At 37.9% G+C, this 25,958-nt stretch overlaps 1 protein-coding gene across 4 annotated transcripts in view; it reads right to left on the bottom strand.

Moving 5' to 3' along the window:
• Nucleotides 1–24,785, bottom strand: part of LOC100344499 (transmembrane protease serine 11G) — a 42,202-nt gene extending 17,417 nt beyond the window's left edge. For 3 of the 4 annotated variants that reach the window (XR_016212141.1, XM_089302696.1, XM_008267799.5), the window contains exons 1-3: nt 24,646–24,785; nt 4,316–4,437; nt 2,455–2,573 (exon numbers count right to left, since the gene is read on the bottom strand). Coding sequence is in view for 2 of the 4 variants with exons in the window: in XM_089302696.1 (XP_089158822.1) it covers nt 2,455–2,573; nt 4,316–4,437; nt 24,646–24,653 (249 nt within the window). In the remaining 2 variants the exon portion in view is untranslated. Of the gene's footprint in view, nt 1–2,454; nt 2,574–4,315; nt 4,438–24,645 lie in introns of those variants that run through there. The other variant, XM_089302697.1, reaches the window with a different exon arrangement.
• Nucleotides 24,786–25,958: the final 1,173 nt, after the last annotated feature.

Below are 25,958 nucleotides of genomic sequence, written 5' to 3'. Positions count from 1 at the left end.
ATAGTTATTCAAAAACAAATGACCATGTGTTTTCCTTATAAAGGACTATGAAGGTAAATTATTTTTAAGGAAATAATTTTACATACAGTACAGACATGTGCATTATTATGATAAGTATATACTAATGCATATATATTGTAAAAATCTTAAGAAGCAACTAGAAGAAAAGAATAAAAACATTCAAATCATTTCTAATGTCTAGAGACCTGTTATTTACCCTTTTGGTATATATCCTTCAAGATTTTACATATATGTTTTACATGTACATATGTAATATAAAAATGTGTATGCATATGCATATATGTAGTACCCATACATTTTCAGCCTGCCTCCTTCCATTTTCTTTCCAATACCATCACTTTTTTTTTCCTTTTTAAATCATAGCTTCATGGACATATTTTATTCATGGCAAATGAGCACATAAACAGTCTGGGTTTTTAACTCTACAAAAAATCTATAAAATTTATTTTAGGTTCTGTCTTTAGTCCTTCCTTCTAGGAAAATATTTGTTCTAAATGTTGTCCAAACTCTAAATCTGGGGTCAGCAAATTACAGCACAGAAGCCAAACTCTTGCCTGCACCTAATTTTTATTGCCCATGATCTGAGAAAGGCCTTCATATTTTTTGATAGTTAAAAAAATGAAAGAATAATATTTCTGAAAACTTAGAAATTTCATAAAATTGAAAATTCAGTGTTCATAACAAAGTTTTATTGAAATATCACATTCATGGCTGGTGCCGCGGCTCACTAGGCTAATCCTCTGCCTTGCGGTGCCAGCACACCGGGTTCTAGTCCCGGTCGGGGTGCTGGATTCTGTCCCGGTTGCCCCTCTTCCAGGCCAGCTCTCTGCTGTGGCCCGGGAGTGCAGTGGAGGATGGCCCAAGTGCTTGGGCCCTGCACCCCATGGGAGACCAGGATAAGTACCTGGCTCCTGCCATCGGATCAGCGTGGTGCGCCGGTCGCAGCGCGCCGGCCGTGGCAGCCATTGGAGGGTGAACCAACGGCAAAAGAAGACCTTTCTCTCTGTCTCTGTCTCTCACTGTCCACTCTGCCTGTCAAAAAAAATAAAAAGAAATATCACATTCATTTGTTAATGTGACTTGTCATGACTGTTCACACTACAATGATAGCTATGAGTAGTTGTAGAGACTGTAGCTTCCAAGGCTAAAAGAATTTTAAACTTTGTACTTTATAGAAAAACACTGACTCCTAGTCTAAATTATTATACTTATTATATTATACATAATAAATAATATACTTTCCTTCTTTTATGATTTCCACTTACACTGTAGGCAGCAGGACTAATATTAACGACTTGGTCATTTGTTTACTTATCTCTTATATGAATATTTTTATGGTCCTACTAGGTGGCAGATACCTTGAGAGGTGCCAGAAATATAACAATAGGTAGAATTAGCCCAAATATCAATAAATTCATAAGTCTAGAAAGGGTATAGACATACAAGATAATACTGTTAAGACAGTAAGTACTCTCACAGAGTGGTATAAAAAGGTTATTGAGACATCACTTTTTATACTTTTTATTCACTATGTCTATTACTCCTCAGATTGAATGAGAGGTGGGTGAAATTATAGCTATTTCGGAATTGAATTTGTGGGGTCAAGTAGCTTTTTCTAAGTTGTTAAGCTAACAAAGGATAAAATTAGGACATGAATCCAGATGATTCTGATTCCAACACTTCATTGGAATATATTGCTTGATGTGACAACATATTCTATACTCTATACTCTCCCTAGTTTTTTCCTCCCTTAATCAGAATACCCTTAGGATTTGTTTTTGAAAGGCAAACCCACTCTACTGAATCACATTCTCCAATTCATTAAATCATCTTTTCACTGTGAGTTGGCTAACGTATTTCTCAACCTGGCTGGAATGATCTTCCATCTCTGATCCTTGCTGGGCTCAGTAGAGGCTGTGGAAATAGCTGAAGCCTCCAGGGAAAGAGTTTTATCTATGGCATAACTTTAGGAGTAAATGTTGGGCATAAGCTGCCTAATGAGAAATGCATTGTTATCCATAGAATAGGTGATTAATTTCCAGGTAACTGAAGTAATGTGTTTTGTATCTGAGCTATTTATTTTTCTGATGAGCTTATATTGTTTAGTTTCTGGTGCAGTTGTCTTTTGTCCAATATATCTGAATGAGCTTCCTGAGGTAATTTTGTTCAGAGATTTCAGAATTAACAAATAAATATAAAATGAAATTTGAATTTCAGAAAAACAACACAGGAGGCTTTACTTCAATCAAGTTTCAAATATTGTATGAAGACCTTTTCAGGAGAATGTGAAATTGGAATTTAACTAGGCATTCTTCTGTTGAGGCAAACTTACCATAGGTGGACTTTGTTGTGCTGACAACTTGGCTCTTGTTCTAATCTTCTCCACAACAGTATTGTCAGGGTAGAATGGATAACAGCAAAGCTCACACTTACCTCACTGTTGATTTTTTCTTTCATATCAGTCCTAATATTTGAGTGTTCTACTGAAAAATCAGGATTATATTCAACACTGGGAATCTGGAAGGAGATGTGGTAATAGTGGGACTTCTGATCTGAAAGGCAGAATAGAAATAAATAAATTGCTTCTATTTGGTTCATTTCAGTTGTATAAACACAAGAGGACTTCAAGAAGTTCATACAAATGGAATTAAAAGATACATTTACTTTGGTACAAAAGGTTTTGAAATTCATACTTTTTAATAATATACATTTTCCATGTGCATGAATCTGAACTTTTCCTCACCCAAATAAACTATCTTTAAATTCTATTTTCTGGGGCTAGAATTGTGGTGTAGCAGGTAAAGTCATGACCTGTGACACAGGCATCCTATAAGGGTGCCAGTTTATGTCCTGGATGTTCCAGTTCTGATCCAGCTCCCTGCTAATGTCTGGGGAAAAGCAGGGGAAGATGGCCCAAGTGCTTGAGCCCTGCAACCTACATAGGAGACCTGTGGCTTCAGCCTAAACAAATGCTGGTCATTGAGGCCATTTCAGGAGTGAACAAACAGATGGAAGGTGTGTTTATGTGTGTGTCCCTCTCTCTGTAACTCCAATTTTCAAAATAAATAAATAAATATTTTTAAAAATTCCATTTTCCATGAGTTTTTAAGTACTCTTGTTCTTAAAAAGAAGAGGTGATTATCATCAAAAAGGTTGCATAGAGATGAGTGTTTAGCCTAGCATTCAAGCCACCAGTTATCCCTTTCCTACATCGGAGTATGTGGCCTTGATCCCTTGCTCTGGCTCCTGACTACAGATTTGCACTAATGTAGGCACTGGGAGACAGTGGCAATGGCTCAACAACTGGGTTTTGGCTACCCATGTGGGAGACCTGGATGGAGTTTCCAGCTTCTGGCTTTGGCCTGATACCTGTCCAGGTCATTATGAGCATTTCAGGAGTGAACCAGTGGAGTCAAGTTTTCTCAGTCTATCAAGTAAATTTAGATGCTTCAAAAGTTGGTATAATTGGTGAATTCCTGGGGATTCAGTTTTCAACAGTTCTGGCCAATAGCTCTCTCTAACTCTTTTTTAAGATTTATTTATCAATTTGAAAGTCAGAGTTATATATAGAGAGAAGGAGAGGCAGAGAATGAGATAAAGAGTTCTTCCATCTGTTGGTTCACTCCCCAACTGGCTGGAATGGCCGGAGCTGTGATGATCTGAAGCCAGGAACCAGAAGCTTCTTCTGGGTCTCCCATGAGGATGCAGGGGCCCAAGGATTTGGGCATGTTCTACTGCTTTTCCAGGCCATAGCAGAGAGCTAGATCAGAAGTGGAGCAGCCAGTAATCCAACCAGCACCCATATGGGATGCTGGCACTGCAGCAATATGGCCCAACCTGCCAGGCCACATTTCTGGCCCCTCTGTTATTCTTTTTTAAATGCATATATTATCACAGTCACTGTGGTTGTCTGTTGGATCCTGAAAAAATTGTTACTTGTTAATGACAATTAATAAATTGCAGCTGTTAATTTAGTAAAGGTAATATGCAGCATTATAAGTGCCTGATACTAAAGTTATTATTTTTACTGAAATAGTATTCCAATTACTAGTATATTAAATATTACCACAACATAAAATCACATAGGAATGTATTGGGTTGCTCAAGAGATACTATTATATCAATTGAACCAAATTTTAAATGTTGGAAGTAATTTTTACACAGAAACAATTATCATTTTTCAAATTAATATGTTTATTCAAATGAAAATGGCATTGCAAATGTTAGAAGATTGTTAGACTTTCAGACAAATTGAATTTTCAGATTTTCAAAATAATGTGAAATAGGTACTTACCATATGACAAAAAATAAACAAGGAGACCAATAATTATTGCCAAAATCAACACAATGGCTGTGACAATAAGGGCAATCATCCATGGTTGAACTGTGCTTGTTCTTCTACCCAGAACTGCTGGCCTTTTGAGAGAGAGAGAGTTGTTTATTAAAAACAGCTCTTTAAGACTGAATATTCTTCTCAGCATACAGAACTTTTCCTGGAATTTTTAGTTAGCTTATATTGCATTTGACAACATTTAGGTATATTTTTCTATGAAATATTAGAAAAGCACTACCAAAAATCTAATTGACATTTAAGTTTATATTATGATTTTTGTAAGTCAGTATTATACTATGGTTGACTACTATTTCCTGATCATTCTACCAGACATCTTCAACTATTTCTTTATAAATGCACTAATATCACATATCTGGTCCAAGTGCTTCAAGTCACAAAGAACCTCAGAGAGCAAGAGCATTTGTGTCACTTTTCTCATTATAACATGGACAGATAGCAGTTCACAGATTAAAAAAACCTCAAAGTTGAGTATTGAAGGAGCCAAAAATAAAAGTTGGGCTGTTGGGGGCTCTTTTCCCACTTTTATACTTCAACTTTATAGACGCAATCTAAAGTACATATGAAGAACATCTAAATTAGGGCAGATTGAAGAAAATTGAATAGAATTTTAAGAGGGAAATCATTAGCAAAAAAGAAGAAATTCATAATAGAATGGACTCGGGCACTCTGCAGTGTGATATGGTTACTATCTATTTACAGGGTTGTAAGACTTTAACCTGTGATTTGTATAGATGACGTTGCATAGGATAAAGCCATATTTGAGTAAATAGAAAATCAATTTATAAAAAAATTTTCAGACAATAATAGTACCAGTGTTAGACAAAGATGGCAAAATGCATGGAAATTGTGTGCAGATGACTGACATTTGGGAAACCCTCACAGAAGCAGGGAAATATGACAAAGCTCTGTATCCACATCAGGTCTGAACAGTTCTAGAGTTGAGACGGTCTAAGATAACACAGTCTTGGGTTGTCTGGAGAGTTCTAATCCATAGAAGAACCACATAACATTATGGTTTTGGGAATTTAAGATGCTGATTCTTATTCTGTCAAATTACATATAGAAAAGAACAAGAAGGAATCACCCTCTCTGGGATTGGAACCTGGTTGTGGTGAAGTGGAAAGTAGGCCCTGGCTAAATAATTATAGATACCAGTTGAGTAGCACCTTTGAACACTGGTGATCTGGAGAGAATGAAGATGACTCTGGTATTCTTGGGTCTGGACAGAGGAGAACCTACAGGCAGATTCCTACCCCCAAACCATCAACCTAAACTCTGAGAAGTATTCAGGAAACACTAATTCCGAGTTCAGCTGGGTTTCTGATAGAATCTAAAAGTTACTCTGTAACTGGTTGGTTGGTAATGAGAGAAAAACATTACAATCTGCATGTATCTGAAGCGTCTTCAGAAGCTGTGGAACTGGAGCACAAGCAAGAGCTGCTGAACTTATCCATCATCTTTATCAATAGAAGACCGTGGTGATCATGAATTCATTCACTTGACATTTACTGAGTTTCCTGTTCATGCTAATCAAACATCTGCTAGACCCACAATGATTAAAACATCATCTCCTTTCCAAGCATGTGTAATTGGAGACCCAGGAAGTAATCACCATGATACATGTGCTACCTGTCATCATGGAATGATGACCCAAATGCAATTAGAGATGAGTAAATGTAATTTGTTTTGCCTTAGAGAAGTTGTCATTGAACTGAGCCTTGAATACAGAGGTAGGGTGGAACCGGGGAAGGTGCCTTAGGCAGACAAAGATACACGAGAACCTGGGGCATTCTGGAGAAAACAGTATGTTAATGAGAGGAGAGGTAAACTTAATTAATGATTTTTACTCATTAATTAACTTGCCAGGTTTTTACTGAGCCTTACTCTGTATAAAACACAGAATAATATAAAAAAGAGTCTTCAAGAAGTCTTCCTTTTGAAGAATTGATAGTTAATAAAGAAAGCACAATTTATATATATTACTACCAGGATTTTGGAAAATTTCTAATGGAATTTTGGAGCTGGACTCATTATTTCCACTAGAAGAAACAATAGCTAAAAATATGATAATTTTTTATTTTAAGAATGCTGGGCCCATCTTCTTTCTGTCTATTTTACTCTTTTTTAAAAATTTATTTTTACATATTTGAAAGGCAGAGAGAGAAAGAAATCTTCACTCCACAATGGAGCTCCAGTCCAAAGTCAGACTGGGAACTCCATCTGAGCCCCTAGTGAGTGGCAGGGTCACAAGCACTTGAGCCGTCTTCCATTGCTTTCCCAGGCACATTAGCAGGGAGCTGGATCAGAGGCAGGGCAGCTGGGACTTGAACTAATGTTCACATATAGGATGCTGGTATGTAAGTAGCAGCTTAACCCATTGCATCACCACACTGTCCCCTATCTTACTGAGTTAGATACAGAAAACAATTTATAAAGAAGGAGCTTGTTTTGCAATGAAATTCTCATCCACAAATAGATGTAGTTTCCTGTTGATGATTCAATTTCTAATGCCAGAAACGCATTGTGACCTAATTACTATCTTATGTTCACAAATGAAAAATTGCTCAGTTTGTATCCTTACCTGTAAAGCCATCACCTTAGATTATTTTATCCTAAGTTTTTAATTAAGTAGTGTTTCTTTCAGTAACAACCTAATTTTAACTTAAACCTTGACTTATTTCAATGACTCTTCAAGGCTGTTAGAAGATTTAGCTTTATAGATACTGGTAAACATTTTTCAAAAAAATAAAAGAATGTGTCATAAAGTTGTAAACATCGCTAAACCATTTATACCACAAAAACTATTTTTAATAATTTTGGTAGAGATGAATTGCTCCATCCATGATTAGAGGAGGAATGAAATTAAGCATTTACCTGGAATCAAGGTAAAATTACAAGTTTTACACTTAAAAATTGCTGAAGGACTACTCTCTCCTGTTTCCTTCTTGGTTTCTCCCTACCCCTAATCCTTCCCATTAAAATAATTTATATTTGGTCAGAGTTTCCCAGCAAGGTGACTAAACAGGTTCACTGTAGTGCAGGAAAATCTAGTCTTAGAACAACTTCTGATATGCAAACAAAAGAAACATAAGCAACCTCATTCTGGAAGTATTCATGCCTACTCTAGATGAGCAGTGACAAAAACTACACATTCAGCAGGTCAGTCTAGAAAACATGTCTCAAAAAGTCAAAGCACTTTTCAAAGTGTCATTTTCAAATCCCTCCCTGCCTTCATCTAGCTTCTAAGTGAGTCATTATCCAGACTGCCTTATGAGCAAGTGTCCTCTGAACAAAATCTCAGCAGCATGGGAGAGACCCTGGCTCTTTTTAGCATTAACTATTTTCTTTCATTGGTACGATCTTTTACTGACATGCTTTCCCTTCCCCTCAGGTAGACCCTCTAGCATCTGTTCCTTTTGAAGATTTTCAATTTTTTTAAATTAAATATTTATATGTATGTAAATACATTTTTATGTATGGCAGAGAGAGACAGAGATCTCCTTCCGTTGGCTCACTCCTCAAATTTCCACAACACCCAGGGCTGGACCAGTTCAAAATTAGGAACTGAAAACTCAGTCCAGTTCTCCAATGTGAATGACAAAAACCCAACTACTGGAGCCATCACCTGCTACCTCTTGGGGTGCATATTAACAGGAAACTGGAATCAGGATTAGACCCAGGACATAAACCCTGGCATTCAGATGCTCAATGCCAAATGCTTCATTTAACCAAAATGTTACCTCTCAATATTTCAGAAATGAGGAGTAAAGAGATTTCTCTGTTATAGCAATGACCAAAGGATTTGAAAGCTTTTCAAAGAGATGTTCGGCATAGCAGTTTTAAATATAGTTTCAAGAGCCTTCCCAGACTAATTCTTTAGTTTTATTTATTTATTTTATTACTCTAATTTAGAAAGCAGAGAGAGACACAGAGAGTAAGACAAACAAAGATAATTCTTTCATGTGCTGTTACACTCTCCCCAGATGCCCAAAATACCTGGGACTAGGCTAATCTGAAGCCAGGAACTGGAACAGTCTGCATCTCCCACATTAGTGGAGCACCAAAGTACTTAAGCCATCACCTGCCGCCTCCCACGTGCACATTAAGGACTTGAATCAAGGCACTCTGATATAGGACACAAGCATCTCAAAGGGCAGCTCAACCATTTCACCAAACACCCATACTTCAGTGGAGTTCTTGTCTTAGCTCTCCTCAGTGTAGGATCTGGGGCTTAACTTAACTTCTTTGTGCTTCAATTTCTTCATGATTAAAAGGGGGTTAATAATATCCACTAAGTGGTATTATCACAAAGACTAAGTGAATTAATATATGTGAAAACACTTGGAACACAAAATGGAACATGGTAAAAGAAATGTTTTAGAAGACTTAGGAGTTTCAGCTATTTTACTACTATTATCATCCATAGCATGTAATTTTCCAAAGTAGCTGAGAAAGGATTCTAAGAAGTTGGTACAGAGATGGAGTGAAATGAGCTGGTAGAGAGTGTGTTGGATGTTAGATGTGCGGCTCATGAACGAAAGGGAGGCCAGGACCAATTCCCCAGACTTTGGAATTGAGTGACAATACGGATACAAAACTAGATACAGATGGAGGGGAAGTTGGGGGAACCTAACAAAACCCTGCCAATACCCATGGAGTGTTCTAGTAGATTAAAGATCTTGAACTTTGAAGAAGGTTTGGCCAGAGTCCACAGGAGAAGCCACAGTCTGGTGATGGACATTATCTGATCAGTATCTATGGAGAAAGAATTACTGGATAAAGATTATAGTTATGGGAAAGTTGAACAAGATGGATGGATCAACAAGTTGGGGTTTTACTTCATTGCCTAGGGAAGACAGAATAACTCTGGAAGAAAAATGGTGTCATCCAAAAATCAGGAAGAGTAGTGTTATTATTCATGGTAACAGTGACTTACTAATGATTATGATAACCATTCTAATTAAACCACTAGATTCAATAAGTCTCATAAAATTGGTGATGTGGGCAGAAATACCAAACATTATGTAAACAAAAGAGATTTGTTGGGGCCAGTGCATGGCTCACTTGATTAATCCTCCGCCTGCAGCGCCGGCATCCCACATAGGCACTGGGTTCTAGTCCCTGTTGCTCCTCTTCCAGTCCAGCTCTCTGCTGTGGCCTGGGAAGGCAGTGGAGGATGGCCCAAGTGCTTGGGCCTCTGCACCCGAATAGGAGACCAGGAGGAAGAACCTGGCTCCTGGCTTCGGATTAGCGTAGTGCTAGCCGTGGCGGCCATTTGGGGAGTGAACCAACGGAAGAAAGACCTTTCTCTCTCTCTCTCTCTCTCTCTCTCTCTCACTGTCTGTAACTATACCTGTCAAATAAATAAATAAAAATCTTTAAAATAAAAAAATGAGATTTGTTCTTCTTTTACAGTTCATGTTCTGACAAGCTGAATGTCTTGTTTTAATAACCTCACATTATGTGAATAAAAGGACTTCATGTTTCATAACTGGAAAGCTTACTAATGTCATAATTAAAATATGATTATAATAACTGGTCTTTTAGTAGATAAGAGTTCAAAAGGGAATAATTTCAGAGACAGTATCCTTTCAAAGATTTGCTCTTAATGCATATTTGCAAAGTGAAGTTGCATGAGAAAATATCCCTAAAGGAAATTTCAGAGTACTGAGATCATTAAAACCTGATTTTTAAGGAACAAACAGAGTACATAGGCCATTGACCTGGTCTATTTAACACAATATAATTGGCCAGCACAATTCTTCCCACCTGCTTCTGCCAACATGTCTACAATTCTGTTGTGCTTCATTTAATAAAATTTCCAATTTTCTTACTAAGGTTTTTCAATTAGGCATTGTTTATCATTAGTTTGATCTCCACAAAAATGTAAGGTTTGTTTTGAATGTTGAAAAATGCACAAATGCATTATTTACACATATTTTCTAGTGAACAAGACCTCCTGCCACTGGATCTGACCCTTGGGAAGTAGTTTTCATTTAAAAAACAAAATTTGAGGCTTACAAAGAAAATCACCTAAGGTCTTCCTAGAACTGCATCTATGTAATACATGAAATCTGTTCTGCTCCTAGTAATAAAAATTAAAAAAATTAAAAAGGAAAAAAATAGAAATAAAAGATGAAAGAATTGTTTGAAACAGCTGGAGAAATCCCCCTTGTGCTGAAAAGGCAGGGAAATGATAAACATGACTTTGACAGTCTGGGTGAATAACAGCTGTGGGGAACTTTCATATCTATGTAAAACACAGTTTTAAACCTCCTGAGGCATTTTAAAAAATAATTGAAGGGGAGAGAGGGTGAGGTATCTTCCATCTGCGGGCTTATTCCCCAAATCAGCTGGGAGGGACTTGGCACAATCTGGGTGGTGGGGACCCAAGTCCCTGAGCCACCATCTGCTGCCTCTCAGGGTGTACATTAGCAGAAAGCTGGGCATGGAAGCAGGGCTGGGTCTCAAACCCAGGCACTCTGACATGGGATAGCGGCATCCCAAACAGCATCTTAACCACTGGGCCAAATGCCTGCTCTTTCAGAGGCCGTTAGTGTCTGTTAGTTTGTCTTCCTTTCCTAATTTCTTTAACATTTATTTGAGACATAATTCACATATTGTTTGGTTCATAAATTTAATTAGGTGGTTTTATTATATTCATATTTTGCTGCTAATACTGAAATCCGTTATTTAAACTTTCATCGCCCCTCTTGCTTTCTATGAATGTTGAGGGGTCACCTCTGAAAGACATTGGCATTGCTTGGGTAACTCCTGCTGGAGCTGCACGAGGCCCTGGGGTTTGGTAGGGCTGCTGGCAGAGGAGTACCAGCTGGGGTCTCCATTACCCAGGCACTGCTGGATAAGCATACCCTGTCCCAGAAGTTGTGGGCAGGGGGCATCTCAGCAAGGAAATGGCTCCACAGGGAAGAGACACAGCTGCTGTTGCTGCTACTGCCAACACTACTGGAGCCCCAATGCCATCTTCACCAAGACAGGGGATTCTACACCTGTCTGTTAGCAGAGCAACTCCGCCTCCAGGAATTACAGCTGCTCAACCTGGTACGAGACTGCCCATGAGCCCACCAATAGAACACCAATAGGCACGGCCCCTCCAGGAATGAGACCCCCCACACCAGGAATTAGAGGCCCACCTCCCCCAGGAACGCACCCACAGACACCTTAGGATGCTGTAGATCTAGCTCGGTCACTTTTTTCTCTGCAATGCATCTTGTGAAACCGTGCTGTTTGTGAGCTTTTGGTCTACTCTTTCTGCATTAATAATAGCTAAAAATAAATGCATAAAGCAATTAAAAATGTATCCTCCAATAGAAATTCTATATTAGGGCTGAGATTGTGGTATAGCGGGTAAAGTTGCCACCTGCGATGCCAGCATCCCATATTGGCACTGATTCATGTGCTGCCTGCCCCACTTCCTATCTAACTCCCTGCTAATGGCCTGGGAAGAGCAGCAGAAGCTGGCTCAGGTGTTTGGGCCCCTGTCAGCCATGTGAGAGACCCAGATGAAGCTCCTGGCAGCCTTTTCAAGAGTGATGGCACGGCTTTACATTCCCGTTTTCCTCCACATCCTTGCCAACCTGCTCTATTTTTCCTCAGGGTTTTGTGTCTTTTTATCCTTCTTCCTGTTGCTTCTTCTCTGTTCTTGTTACACCCCCCTTCTCTACTTCACCTGTTCATTCCTTCTCCCTTCACTTTTAAGTTTAAATCCTATGTTTGAAAACAAAAGCAAATCTTAATAAATCTGTTCACTGTTTACATATTATTCACTCTCAGAATCCTGAAATCATAAGACATTTCCTTCTACAGAAGTCCCTTACTCCTGTCAGTCTACTTCTGAATTTTTTCCTGTTTTTCTCATTTGCATTTCCCTAACACCTACCTCAAATACTCAATGTATTTCATCTGCGCATTCACAGTCACCATTAACAGATCTCTATCTCCAAATAATTTCCCCTCCAATATGTCCTACAGTACAGAACTTTCACCATAAACCACTTCTAAATAGACAGTTCTTATCATGTGATTTTCTAGTTCAAAAAATATAAAATATTTCTTATTATGTGGACTATAAACTATTTTAGCTAAGTATTCTTTTAATAAATATTTATTAAAATCCCCTGATTTGCTAAAAACTTATTTTTTTTCTTTTGCCAGGAAAACTATGGTGACCATGGCAAACGAAATTCCTGCTATCAAATGGTACTCAGGCTACTAGAGGCAGACTGAAGAGAACAGGTTAAAAAACTAAGTTTAGACTTCTGAAAGTGAACCTCATTAATGAGTGATTGGAGGTGGGAGTGGGAAGGTGGTAGGGGATGCTTAGGTGTGTAGTAGGAAGTCATCCCTGAAGAAACTTAGACTCAAAAAGGGAATCATGTAGAAAGAGCTTCAAGAAGATCTGGAGCCACCGTTGGCCGAAAGTTCTGCAAGCTGGACAGGAGTGAGCTTGTTGAGTTTCTGGAAGAAATGAGGCCAGGGTGCTGTCTTTTGGCAAGTCCCAGTGGGAGTGGAACAAGATCCAGGGAAACAGATAAGATCAAATCACAGGGCTTTTGGAGATCCTCACAAGGTGTTACTAGGTCTAAGAATTGCAGAATAAACTGGAGAACTTTGAATAATGGAGGTTATATAATTTATATATTTAAAAGAAGACTCATTTGCTGAGTGAAATTTCCTTTTGCACTCTCCCTCACTCCCATATCTAATGTGGGGAAATATTTCATTTTCTTGACTTTAAAAAATGTTTTCCAAGAAATCAATACTTTTTTATGGCTTCATTTAGACTTAACTCATGTACCACATAATTTACCCATTTAAAGTGTACAATTTAATGGTTTTTAGTATATTCATAGATATATGCAATCATCATGTGAGTTTTAAACAGATTCGCCACAAAAATGAAATCCCATGCCCTGTGGCTGTTCTCCCACATACCTCCCACCCCAACTCTTCTTTCCCAGCCATGAGCAACTACTAACCTATGCTCTATTTTTAGATCTCTCTGATCTGTATGTTTCATATGAATGAAATAATATATTTTTGTATATAGATTTTTTTCACTTGAGATGATGTTTTCAAGGTTCATCTATGTTACAGCAGGTATCAACACTTCATTATTTTTTTTAATTGTCAACACTGTTACATTAGTATATCATATTTTACTTGTCCATTCATCATTGGGGATATGTGAGTTGTTTCCACCTTTCAGCTGTCATGAAGATATGCTACCATAACCTAATGTACAAGTCTTTACAAGGACATACGTTCTTTTTCCCTGTGTTGGGCTCATTTTCACTGTGTAATTGAAACCTCTTGAGGTTGATTTTAGAGTCTTAAGGCCCCTGAGAATGGTAGGAGTTCTTCTTTACCCTACCTTGATCAAAACAGGTTTGTTAGAACAAAGGGTGAGGTATGAACAAAAGGTGAAGCACAGGTCACCATAATAATGATGATGCCTGTTAATATCTTTCATTTATATAGCAGTTTACAATTTATAAAGGGTTTTGACAGGTTCTGTAACATGTGATCCACCAGTTGTCCATGTAAGATTCATATAATAAATCTTATGATGCTCTTTCTTCAATTGTGGCTACTGAGGTTAAAGAGATTTACCCAAGAATATACAATAACTATAATCTAGTTTCTTTCTTTCTTTCTTTCTTTCTTTCTTTCTTTGACAGGCAGAGTGGACAGTGAGAGAGAGAGACAGAGAGAAAGGTCTTCCTTTGCCATTGGTTCACCCTCCAATGGCCGCCGCAGCTGGCGCGCTGCGGCCGGTGCACCGTGCTGATCTGATGGCAGGAGCCAGGTGCTTCTCCTGGTCTCCTATGGGGTACAGGGCCCAAGCACTTGGGCCATCCTCCACTGCACTCCCTGGCCACAGCAGAGAGCTGGCCTGGAAGAGGGGCAACCGGGATAGAATCTGGCGCCCTGACCGGGACTAGAACCCGATGTGCCGGCGCCGCAAGGCGGAGGATTAGCCTAGTGAGCTGCGGCGCCGGCCGAGACTCTTCCAGTTAATGGTTGTGTGTAGACCAGATCCAAGATCTTTGTAAACCTGTTTTTGCTTCTGTAACCAAACTCGAGATACACAACATGAGAACTACAGTGAAGCAAACTGTTTTGATCGCTAATGGACGCAGTGGTGGTGCCTCTGAGAAAAGCATTCAGAATATTAACATGGGATTTTATTATGACTCTTAAGGAACAAATGACCAGGTAACTTTCTTGTCAGTTTTCAAACTGCTTTTTGACTTGGATTTCTATTCAGACATCTGAGAACAGAACTAACAGAAGAGTTCTTGTATCCTACTTATAAGTAAATTAACCGTCTTCACCAGAGGGTCTTGGTCTTTCCAAGAGGAATAATCCTTTCCTGGCCCGCACCTCCTTTGGAGTGCCCTGAAGATCACAGTGCAGGAATCAGTGACTTCACTATCTCAGGACACGTACCATGTGCCCTGGGCATGTATCTTTCTCATGGTCTCTGACAGCGCCACTGAAAGGCTTGGTTATCATGGCTACCTCTACATGGTATAACTGTACTCAGCAAAATCTACATCCTATTGTCAAGCTTCTGTTTTTCTAATATGCCCCATTGATCATTTCCATGGTAATCTGAATTAGAATCTGTATTGTACAGAGGAAAATGTTTATGAGCACTTGTTTTAACAAGAAAGCTTTGTAAATTATATTTTCTTCTTGAGAATGTCAAACTGGTCAAAAACAAAACCAACAGAACACCTATTTCATTAACCAAAAGAGCACCATGCATTGTTAGTCTAACTGTCCCAGCTAGGATCACCAACCCCCTTACCTCTCTACTTGTGAAAAATGTACTAGCCTTTAAGTCTTCACCCTAGTGCTCTGTTAGAAGTGTTCATTTATGTGTTGCTAAGAATTGCTTGCTCTTTCTTGTTACAGTGTTTTCAAAATTTCAGTTGAATCATCACAATTTTTACCAGATCCACTAAGACCTCTAATCTAATTTTTTTATTCTTTTTTTTTTTTTTTAAGATCTATTTATTGTACTTGAGAGTCAGAGTTGCACAGAGAGAAGAGAGACAGAGAGAGAGAGAGGTCTTCCATCCACTGGTTCACTCCCCAATTGGCTGCAACAGCCAGAGCTGCGCTGATCCGAAGCCAGGAGCCAAGAGCTTCCTCCGGGTTTCCCACATGGGTGCAGAGGCCCAAGGACTTGGGCCATCCTCTACTGCTTTCCCAGGCCATAGCAGAGAGCTGGACAGGAAGTAGAGCAGCAGGGTCTGGAACCGGTGCCCATATGGGATGCCGGCACTTCAGACAACGGTGTTAACATGCTGCGCCACAGCGCTGGCCCCTAATTTCTTTATATTAATAAAATTGACTCGTTTTTAATATAGCTAATCTTCTATGATAATATCATCAAAATTGAGTTTGCTATATTTGCTTTGTTTCTTCTAGTTTACATTGGAATAAATCCTACCTAAAAATCTCATCAGTAGTTTGAGTATTGATTTTGTACTAAAATCAGTTTTTCTACTAAAATGCATTGATTATATCTGTGCTTAACATTTCTTCAATTCTAAATGACATTATATTTGTTTCTCAGATTAGTCTTATATTCTTCCCCTGACTAGAGATGATGTTTGCTTTATTCCTATATCATGACCTTAGCTACAAGTCTTGTTCTGGCACTAATTATTGTTATATTTTGCTTGTTAAAATGAAATAAAGTTGAACTTATTGTTGTGAAAATTCTTGGTTGGCATGAGAAATTTTCTCAGTATTCAATCACTATGACTCCTGTGTCATAATGTGTGTCTCTGAAATTCCCTGTATGATTCAATTACTAAACCTATGGAGCAAGACTTAACAAAATGCCAATACTAAAAAATGTCAAAGGTGATACCTCTTAGATATCTAATAAACTACAAAAAATGTAGACTATGTTGTGAGTTTGTAAAGGTAGATTGATTATGAGTAAGTTTGATAATAATAATTTCACACTACAGACAACTTTTATAAATCTGTATAACAAAACAATTCTTGTATTAGTCTCTTAGGAAAAATATTATAAGTATTATAATCTTTTCACTTATCTCCATTCTTTGCCTTCATATTTGTGAATGTGATATTTGTTTTTTAAAAATAATGTATTGCTATGGTTTGAACAAGATTGGTTCCCCATCTCATTCAGACATTTAAGCTCCAAAGTGCTATGTTAACAGTTAATGGATTAATGGTAAGCAATGATGGATTAAGTGTAGAGATTTGATACAACTACACTATCTAGGAAGTAGACCTCGTGGGAAGCTTTCGGTTAGTGGGGGCATGATCTTGAATTATAGTTCTCATTAGAGGGTTGATTATATAAACAGAGTTCAAACTGGACTCTTTATCTGCTTCCAAACTCACTGTGTGATCCTCCCTTCATGTGCATTCTGCCATGAACTGCACTTACCAGATGCCAGAATAATGGAGACATCTGACCTTGAACCGTGAACTTCCAAAGCTATAAACCAAAATAAGTGTTCTTCTTGCTTTTTAAAAAAGATTTATTTATTTATTTTGAAAGTCAGAACTACATGGAGAGAGAAAGGAGAGAGCAGAGAGGAGAGCAAGACAGAGAGAGAGAGAATTTTCAATGTACTGGTTCACTCCCCCAGAGGGCCACAATGGCCTGGGCCATGCCAAGTCAAAGCCAGGAGCCAGGGGCTTAATCCAGGTTTTGAATATGTGTAGGGGCAGAGACACTGAGGCCATCTTCTGCTGCTTTACCCAGGCCATTAACAGGGAGCTGGGTTGGATGTGGAACAGCCAGGACACAAAGGAGTGCCCATATGCCCGTATGGGATAGTGGGGTTACAGGCATCAGATTTATCTGCTGCTTCACAACACCAGCTGCCAAATTCTTCTTTCATAATTTATTCCTCTCAGATATTTAAAATTTATTTATTTATATGGAGGGGGGAGAGAGAGAGAGGGAGAGAGAGAGAGAGAGATCCCACCTGCTAGTTCACACCTCAAACTTCCACAATGGCCAGGACTAGGATGGGCTGAAAGCTGGGAGCTAAGAACTCAATCCTAGTCTTCCATGTGGTGGCATGAAGCATCATTGTTGTCTCCCAGGGTCTGCGTTAACATGAAGCTTGAGTCAAAAGCAAGAACTGAGTATTGAACCCAGGCACTCCGATAAGAGACTCAGTTGTCTTAACCGGTGTCTTAGCCACTTGGCTTAAAGCCTGCCCTAAGGAATTCTAGTTAAGTAGTGAAAAGCTGACTAATACATTTATAGAGGCAGCAATTTATCAAGAGAAATATAATGTAAGTTGATCTTAAAAAGGGAAAGTCGACTTAAAAAGGGAAAAACGTAATAACATTCAAACTTTTGGGGCTGTGGTGTAGTGGGCTAAACCTCCACCTGTGGCGTCAGAATCCTATATGGGCACTGGTTCAAGTTCGGCTGTTTCTCTTCCCATCCAGCTTTCTGCTATGGCTGGGAAAGCAGCAGAGGATGGCCCAAGTCCTTGGGCCCCTGCACCAACGTGGGAGATCTGGAAGAAGCTCCTGGCTCCTGGCTTCGGATCAGCTCAGCTCCAGCTGTTGTGGTCATCTGGGGAGTAAATCAGTGGATGGAAGACCTTTCTCTCTGGCTCTCCCTCTCTCTGTCTGTAACTCTACCTCTCAAATAAATAAATAAATAAATAAAATCTTTTAAAAATCCAATCTTTTATCAAATTTCCATAAATAAAATGAAAATCAAATGGCACATTGAAAGTTATGCATTACAAATATGAAAAGGGGTAGGTTAACTTGTCAACACAAATTTAAAAATCCATTAAATTTGCATTCATTTTAATTTAACAATTTTACTTTACCATTTAATAATGATTACTGGGTTTACGTTAATGCTAGGGCCTGGTTTTCATTGAGATGATAGCAGTTAAGTAGCATGTTTCACATCTGTCATTGTAATTTTACCATCTAGAATATGGTAGATGCTCAAGAATTTTTTAATTGAAATCCCCTGGTATATGAACATAGGAGAACTCAGAATTCTAAAGATGACTAACATTTAGTATATGGACAAAGAATACATTGGCCTGAAAATCAGAGAGAAACAAGAGAGGAGATAGGGAGAATACATGTGATTTGATGAAAAAAGATAAGAGTCCTCAAAGAGGAATTTATGCATATTCAGAATATTCAGAATAAATATGATAAAATTTAGAATATTTACTGGATTAAGCAATGGGAAATATTTGTGATCATGACAGCAAAGGGAACACAGTAGTGGGGTCATAAATCAAATGTGAATTACTTGGAGGAGAAATGAAAAGTGAGAAGATGGGAGAGTGAATAACAATTTTTTTTCATAGATTTGTGGAAAGAAAGTTATCAGTGTATATGGAGTTGCTGTGATTGTTGTTCTTGTGGATGGGACAGTTTTTGTGTATACCTTCAAGAATATAAACCAAGCAGTAGATATCTGAATGTTAGGAGAGGTATTTGGTTCAGGACAAATTTGAATTATCAGCAACTCTAAGCTATTGAGCTTATTCATATGAAACTGTTTTTATGTTGGTCAAAAGTAGTCATACATTCACCTTTTCATGTGCTTTAACCTAATATCTTGGAGACACTATAGATATTGTCTTATGAATATGAATGGATACAGGTATGCTGGTTGATTAATTATTAGGAAGTTGAAAGGATTCTCTTAATTGACCAAATACATTACCTCTTTGAAGTAGTAGAAAGATGATAGGAAAGCTTATGAGAACTGGAAATTTGAAGAGTCTGGAGACATTTGAAGCATCTTTATGGAAAATAGACTAAGAGGATGTGGCAATGGTGGGCAGAGTAGACAGCCTGTACAAATAGGCATCTCCTGCACATTTGTGAGATTTTTTCTGTAGCACTCCTCAATGGTTTCAACAGAGAGGAGTTATATGTTTCATGAGAATGTAGCCTATGAAAGAGATAATGAAAGAGATAATGGACAAGAGAATTTAGTGGTGTTGAAGATGTTATTGAAATTTTTGTTCAAATGATGAGCCTAAGGATCACGAAAGAGAGAGAGAGAGAGAGAGCTTTGAGGGTGGCATTTGATGGCTATAAAGGGTTCAAAGATTAGGGGGAGTCAATGAATTTAAAAATAACCTGATGTATTAGAAGTAACTAAAAGGGAGTTTAGAATAGTGATAGTAGAACTCCAAAATTATGATCAAATAGAATAATTTCAAGTCTTGAAACATCCAAGATGTAGACATTAGAATAGTAGTTGAAGATAATATTGTAAAGAAAAGAAGAGCAAGGAAATAAATGACTAGGATATGGAGCATCAACGATAAAAGCAATAATGCCACCTACGGTCAATACATGGCTTAGAGTAGAAAAGGAGATAGAGAAGCAAGCGCCAGTCTTCAATAAGTGGAGAGCACAACCCTGGGTCTTTAAGACAGCAATGAGAAATGAAAGAAGGAAGATAGCAGAACTGCGTGAACCTCAAAGGAAAAAAGGCAGTTTCATGAGGGTATTGAGAGTATTGATCCTAGATGACATGGGTAACAAGGATTAAATCTACAGTCACGAAATTGAAGCATGGAGGAGTAAGAAGCTCTTATTTGACTTTACCATAAAGAAAGCTGTGTCCTGAGGAAATAGCTATTCAGCTTTCCAGAGGAATACAGAACAGTCTTGAAAAAAATTAAGCCTGTGGTTTGTTAGTCATGGATTGGCATTCCAGGGATAGTGAAAGTGCTGTGTAAAACAGAGTGTATCCTAAAGAAACAATTTTAGGGCCGGTGCTGTGGCGTGGCGGGTAAAGCCACTGCCTGCAGTGCCGGCACCCCAGGGGCGCAGGTTTAAGTCCTGGCTGCTCCACTTCCGATCTTGCTTTCTGCTATGGTCTGAGAAGGCAGTAGAAGATGGTCTAAATTCTTGGGCCCCTGCATCCACTTGGGAGACCCGGAAGAAGCTTCTGGCTCCTGGCTTCGGATCGGCACAGCTCTGGCCATTGCAGCCAACTGTTGATTGAACCAGCGGAGGGAAGACCTCTGTCTGTCTCTCTCTCACTCTCTCCCTGCCTCTCTTTAGCTCTGCATTTCAAATAAATAAATAAATTTTTTTAAAAAAGAAATAATTTTAAGTATGTGCAAAAATAATCAGAAATATGCTCATTGTTACAGAAAATAATGCTACAATACATTATAAGCACAGTACTGACTCCAATGTGTGTAGATTTACCAGGATGGAAAAATAGAGAATGCATTACAATTAACGATTATCATTATATTTTCCAGTATAAATACTTATACACACATCAACACATATTTGTGTCATATTATGTTTATTTAAAAATTCAGACACATTCATTATTCTTGTTCAGTTTTGAGTCCACCTGTCTTCTCTCTCACACACACTTTTTTGTACTGATTCTTATTCCATTCATGACACTGATCTCCTACAGCCCAAGGCACTATCACAGAAGACAAGGGAAAGGGTCAGCATCATGGTGTAGCAGGTAAAGCTGTCCCCTGTTTGCCAGCATCCCATAGGGGTGCCGGTTAGTGTTCTCTCTGCTCAATTTCTGGGCCAGCTGTCTGCTAATTACTTGGAAAAAGCGCTGGAAGGTGGCTTAAGTGTTTGTGCCTCTGCCACCCACCTGGGAAACTCGGATGAAGTTCCTAGCTCCTGGGTTCTGCCTGGTCCAGTCCTGGCCATTGTGGCCATTTGGGGAGTGGATCAGTGGATGGAAAATCTCTGTCTTTGTATCTCCCTCTCTCTCTGTAACTCTGACTTCTAAGATAAGTAAATAAATCTTTTTTATAAAGATGATGAAAAGAGATCAGTCACATGACAAATTTGTTTTCCAAATTAAAATTAGTAGATTGTATTTTCTACATTTATGTGTTTTCACTTAACAAAGTTTTTTTATGATTATTGCTACAAAACAAAAACTTAACTTTAGTGATCAATGTAGAAAATAACTTAAAATACACTGATGGATGTCACTACATGAAGAGACTTTACTATTTCTGTCTGGGGAAAAAAGAAATGTAGAATTATGCATAATATTATTTTAGCTATGAGATAATCCCAGGAATCTCCTTAACAGTTACTCAATTTCAGAAATAAAATAAGGATTAAATATTATAGATATACTCACACTTTTTCACTATATCTAAACAAGAGTGGCTTTCTGAAAAAGTAAATAAAGTATTTTGTGAAAAAAGGAACCATTACAGATGGTTTGAAATCCATTTGACTCAAATTGAGAATATTCAAACAACAGGAACTACTCAGTTGTTGGTTGAGAATAAGTTGATCAAAAATAAATTTGAAGAACAATTAAATGGTTTACCTAACATATATGTGCCAAGCATTCTACCAGGTGCATGTACTGGCATGCACAACAGGGTCTAAAACACGTTTTTTTCATATTATTCATGGTACCAAAAACTATTAAACAAAGATCTATTTGTAGATCCTAAATGAAAATGGCCCTTAGAGAGTCATTTACTCTGAGGTATTGGTTATCAATAGGAAGAGTAGAGATGGCTTTTCAATCCTACTGAACCCATCTTACCACCCTTAGTCCCCAAGTCCTTCTGAGCCACAACGCCAAAGAAAACCAAACACAGTACAGCAAAAAGAAAAGTTGACCCACTAATATTTCTGAATAGATAATGAGACTGTGAAATTTTTAAGGATTTTGGACTTGCAGGAGACACTACTGAAAATATTGAAAATGGAAGGTAAAAGGAATGTAGACACCTAACTAGTTTCTTGGCCTATTGATCAGAGTAGTATTTTTGCTTTTCCTGGATTTTTTTTTTCATTCAATTTTCCCAATTCCTCTCATGTTATATCAGTATCATATGTCTGCCACTCTGGTAGATTTCTTTTGCCTTTAACCAGTCATAATACACAAATGACATTTATCTAAGCCTTAAAAGGAACTTACCAGTGGAGGTTTAGCTTAGAGGTTAAGAAGTCCATGTCCCACATTGCAGTACCTGGTTTCATGCTTTACTTTGGGTCCTTGCTAATGTAGACCATGGGAGGTAGTAATGATGACTCAAGTAACAGTCTGTGCCACTCACATGGGAGATCTGGATTCAGTTTTTGTCTCCTAACGTTGGCTCAGTCTGGTCCTGGCTATTGTGGACATTTAGGGATTGAGCCAGCAGATGGGGACCCTCTCTCTGTCTACCTCTCTGTCTCAAATTAATTAAAAAAAAAATTCAAACTATGGTTATTCATTCCTGAGTATGCTCCCTAATGCCAAGAATGGTTTCTGGCATATAATGTTACCTGAGCAAATGTGGGGCTATATCTGTCTGTCTCTCAAGTAGATAATAAAATCTAAGAAAAATAAATATAATAAAATTTAAGTAGATTGATTCAATTATGTTATTGGTACTACTAATTATTCCTCTTCAGATTAGAGATATTTCCAAGTTAAAGTAATGATGTAATAAATAAAATAATAAAAGTAATCATGTTTCTATTAGAGTCCTTTTTATTTTTTATTTTAATTTTAAAGACACAGAGAGAGAGAGAGAGAGAGAGAGACAGAGATCCCCCATCTGCTGTTTCATTTCCCAGATGCCTGTATCATTTGGGCCAGGCCAAAGCCAAGAGCCAAGAATTCAAACCAGATCTCTGATGTGGGTGACAGGGACTCAACTAGTTGAGCCATCTTCTGCTGCCTCCCAGAGTGTGCATTAGCAGATTTCTGGAATAGAGAGCACAGCCAGACTCCAACTCAGGCTTTCTGATACAGGATGCAGGCATTTCAAGTATGACTTAGCGACTGCACCAAATGCCTGCCTCAGTTCATTTTAAAGTAAATCCTGCCGTGTACCAGTTCCACAAAAGAGATTGGTTAAGGTTGGAAAGTTTGTTTTTGTTAGTTTATTTTGTTTTGCCTTTTAATAACCTAAGCTTTAAGTTGTCACTCTAAAATGAGTTGGTTGGAAGAGGAATATTTTAAATGACTGTAAAGAGTTAAATCTTATTTAGAGATCATGATTTAGAAATCTATGTGTATCTAATTGAATTTTATATACAAATATGAAATTACTGCCAATGAGTAAAAAAATATAACTTCGGTTAATCATCTAAAAATACGTATGTAATTACTTCATTATCTTGAGTAATTTGTATTAATAGGCTTCATATTTGTGTATGAAGAATTAATGTTCATGGTTGGCATTGTGGTGCAACAGTTTAAGCCATTGCTTGGGACATTGACATCCCATATCGGAATTGTTAGTTTGAGTCTCAGTTATTCTGCTGCTGATCCAGTTGCCTTCTAATGATCTAAATATCTGAGTTCCATAAGATACCCAGATGGAGTTCCTGGCTCCTGGCTTCTGTCTGATCTAGCCCTAGCAGTTGTAACCATTTGGGGAATGAACCAAATGTTGGAAGATATTGTTTCTCTCTCTCTCTCTCTCTCTCTCTCTTTCATTCTTTCTTTCTCTCCTCCTCTGTGATTCTGCTTTGCAAATAACAATTAAATGAATAAATTCTTTTTTAAAAAAAAACATGTTTAAAAATGTCAAAAAATGAAGAATGAATTGGAAGAGTAAGGGTCAAAAATCCTTTAGATTTCCTGTTTATATACTTCCTTACTAAAGCATATTGAGATTCAAAAATCTTAGTGTCACATATTTGTTTCTCACTTTTTTCTTATGTTGTTCATTAATGTTTTTCTATTTCAAAAGACAAAGAAGTTCCAAAGGTCATGAATATTTGCATTTATTTTTTGAAATTTAGCTACATGTAATAATTGTAGAATGGAAATTAAAATACAATACTTCCTATACCACTGGAATATTTCCCCTCTTATCCATGGATCAATTAAATATATGATTTAAGAATGAAGATCACAAACAGTATTATTTATTATAAACTCTTAAGAGAGGGTGACAAACTTTTCCTTCCTTCCCCATTCCACCCTTACAACTTTCACAACTAAACTCAAGCTCTCTTTCTTTCCTCCCTCTCTATAGTTATCTAATTGTCACATAAAATCTTCTAATTAAAAACCAACATGTTAAACTTTTCAAATCTTAATTATAAAATCATTAGTATGGTTTCCTGAAATAAAGAAGATTATTATCATTGTTACTATTTTCTTCAAGAAAAGTAGAGAAAAAATGGTTAGATTGCCAGTTTGGAATAATTTCTAGTTGTCATTGGAAGCCACAAATGCAAAATGAATCTTTCAAACATGAAATAAAGTAAGTACTTACTGATACATAATGCACTGCTGGGAATGAAAAATCCTCCACCTCTGTGCTTTGCGACTTCTTGTCAAATGAATAGTATCCTGGGCATTCTTTCAGACTTGTAAGCTGACTAAAGTGAGAATGCTTAAGGATTTAAAAGAAACTAGTTGAACAAGTTGGGATGGGTACGTGTTAACCAATGGTATGGTTTGAGATGAAGAACCACTTGATCAGTCTTTGTTGCAGGAAGTAAGAATTTCCGGGTTCTGGCTAAGTAAGTGGGAAACATTATCAAGTCCACAACTGGGCAACACCCCTTGATATTTTGAGACATTTTCTGTTTGTGTTTCCAGAGGTAACCTCTTCCTTCTGAGTCAGTACAAGTCTGGTCTCAGGCCCTGCCATTCATCTCTCTCAGAGACAAGCCTCAAACAAGATCTGAGGTTTTCATAAAACGTCAGTTCACGCTTGACTCATTCTTTTCTTAGCACAGTGGCACAAGTGCTCCTTACATCTGGTCTAACAATTATCTGTGTCTACCCTAAAAGGGGATTCTGCTTGAAGGTGGGGAAATGAAACTTATTTTGAGTCCCATGCCATTTGCAAAGGCTTCACTGTTTATCTTCCATCTGTGTGTGCTGCTGTTTCACTATAGTTGTCTGCCTTCTCTGACTTAGCTGAATTTTCCTTCCTGTTAACTTATCATTATGTTTCCTATAGAGTCTTTGCCTTACATCTCAAAAAGGTCTCAGCCTTCGTATTGCAGCTTTCAAGTCACTTAACTAGCATTGGGCAATACATGCTCTGAAAACCTGTACCCTAAGGTAATCTCCAGGATGCACCTGCATCCCATGCTCCCACACTATCTGAACAACCCTTAACCTGCAACATCTCCTCAGGTAAGCTTCTAGTTTCAGTTTTTCTTATTTTCAGGCTTATAGATGCATTTCTCTGGGTAGCGAATGTTTTGAGGTTCAAATCATGCACTTACCCACACCTCTGCAAAACTGTGGTATTCAATATTTATTGAATCCTTGTTTTCACCAATTTAAACGACTCACATTTCTGCTTATTTTTCAACCCTTCTTTCACTGTGAAAAAATGTTTCTAAAAGAGGATAATGTTAATACTGTCAATAAATAGTATATATAGGGAAATAGTCAAACTGGCTAATAAATAGAAAAGTCGATTCGTTTATCAGTTTTTACTGCTGTGCAATGAAATATTACAAGCTTGATTGCTTAAAATAACAGCTGTTTATTATCTGTTCTTTATCTGTAAGACAGAAGTGAGGGTGAATTGGGCTGTGTGTGTTCTCTGCTTAGAGTCTCAAAGGC

Source organism: Oryctolagus cuniculus, chromosome 8 (assembly GCF_051225735.1).
Source record: "Oryctolagus cuniculus isolate XC-2025 breed Fujian yellow rabbit chromosome 8, ASM5122573v1, whole genome shotgun sequence".
Classification (NCBI taxonomy): Eukaryota; Metazoa; Chordata; class Mammalia; order Lagomorpha; family Leporidae; genus Oryctolagus; species Oryctolagus cuniculus.
The sequence above is the reverse complement of the archived record's forward strand: the minus strand, read 5'-3'. Positions and strand labels throughout refer to the sequence as shown.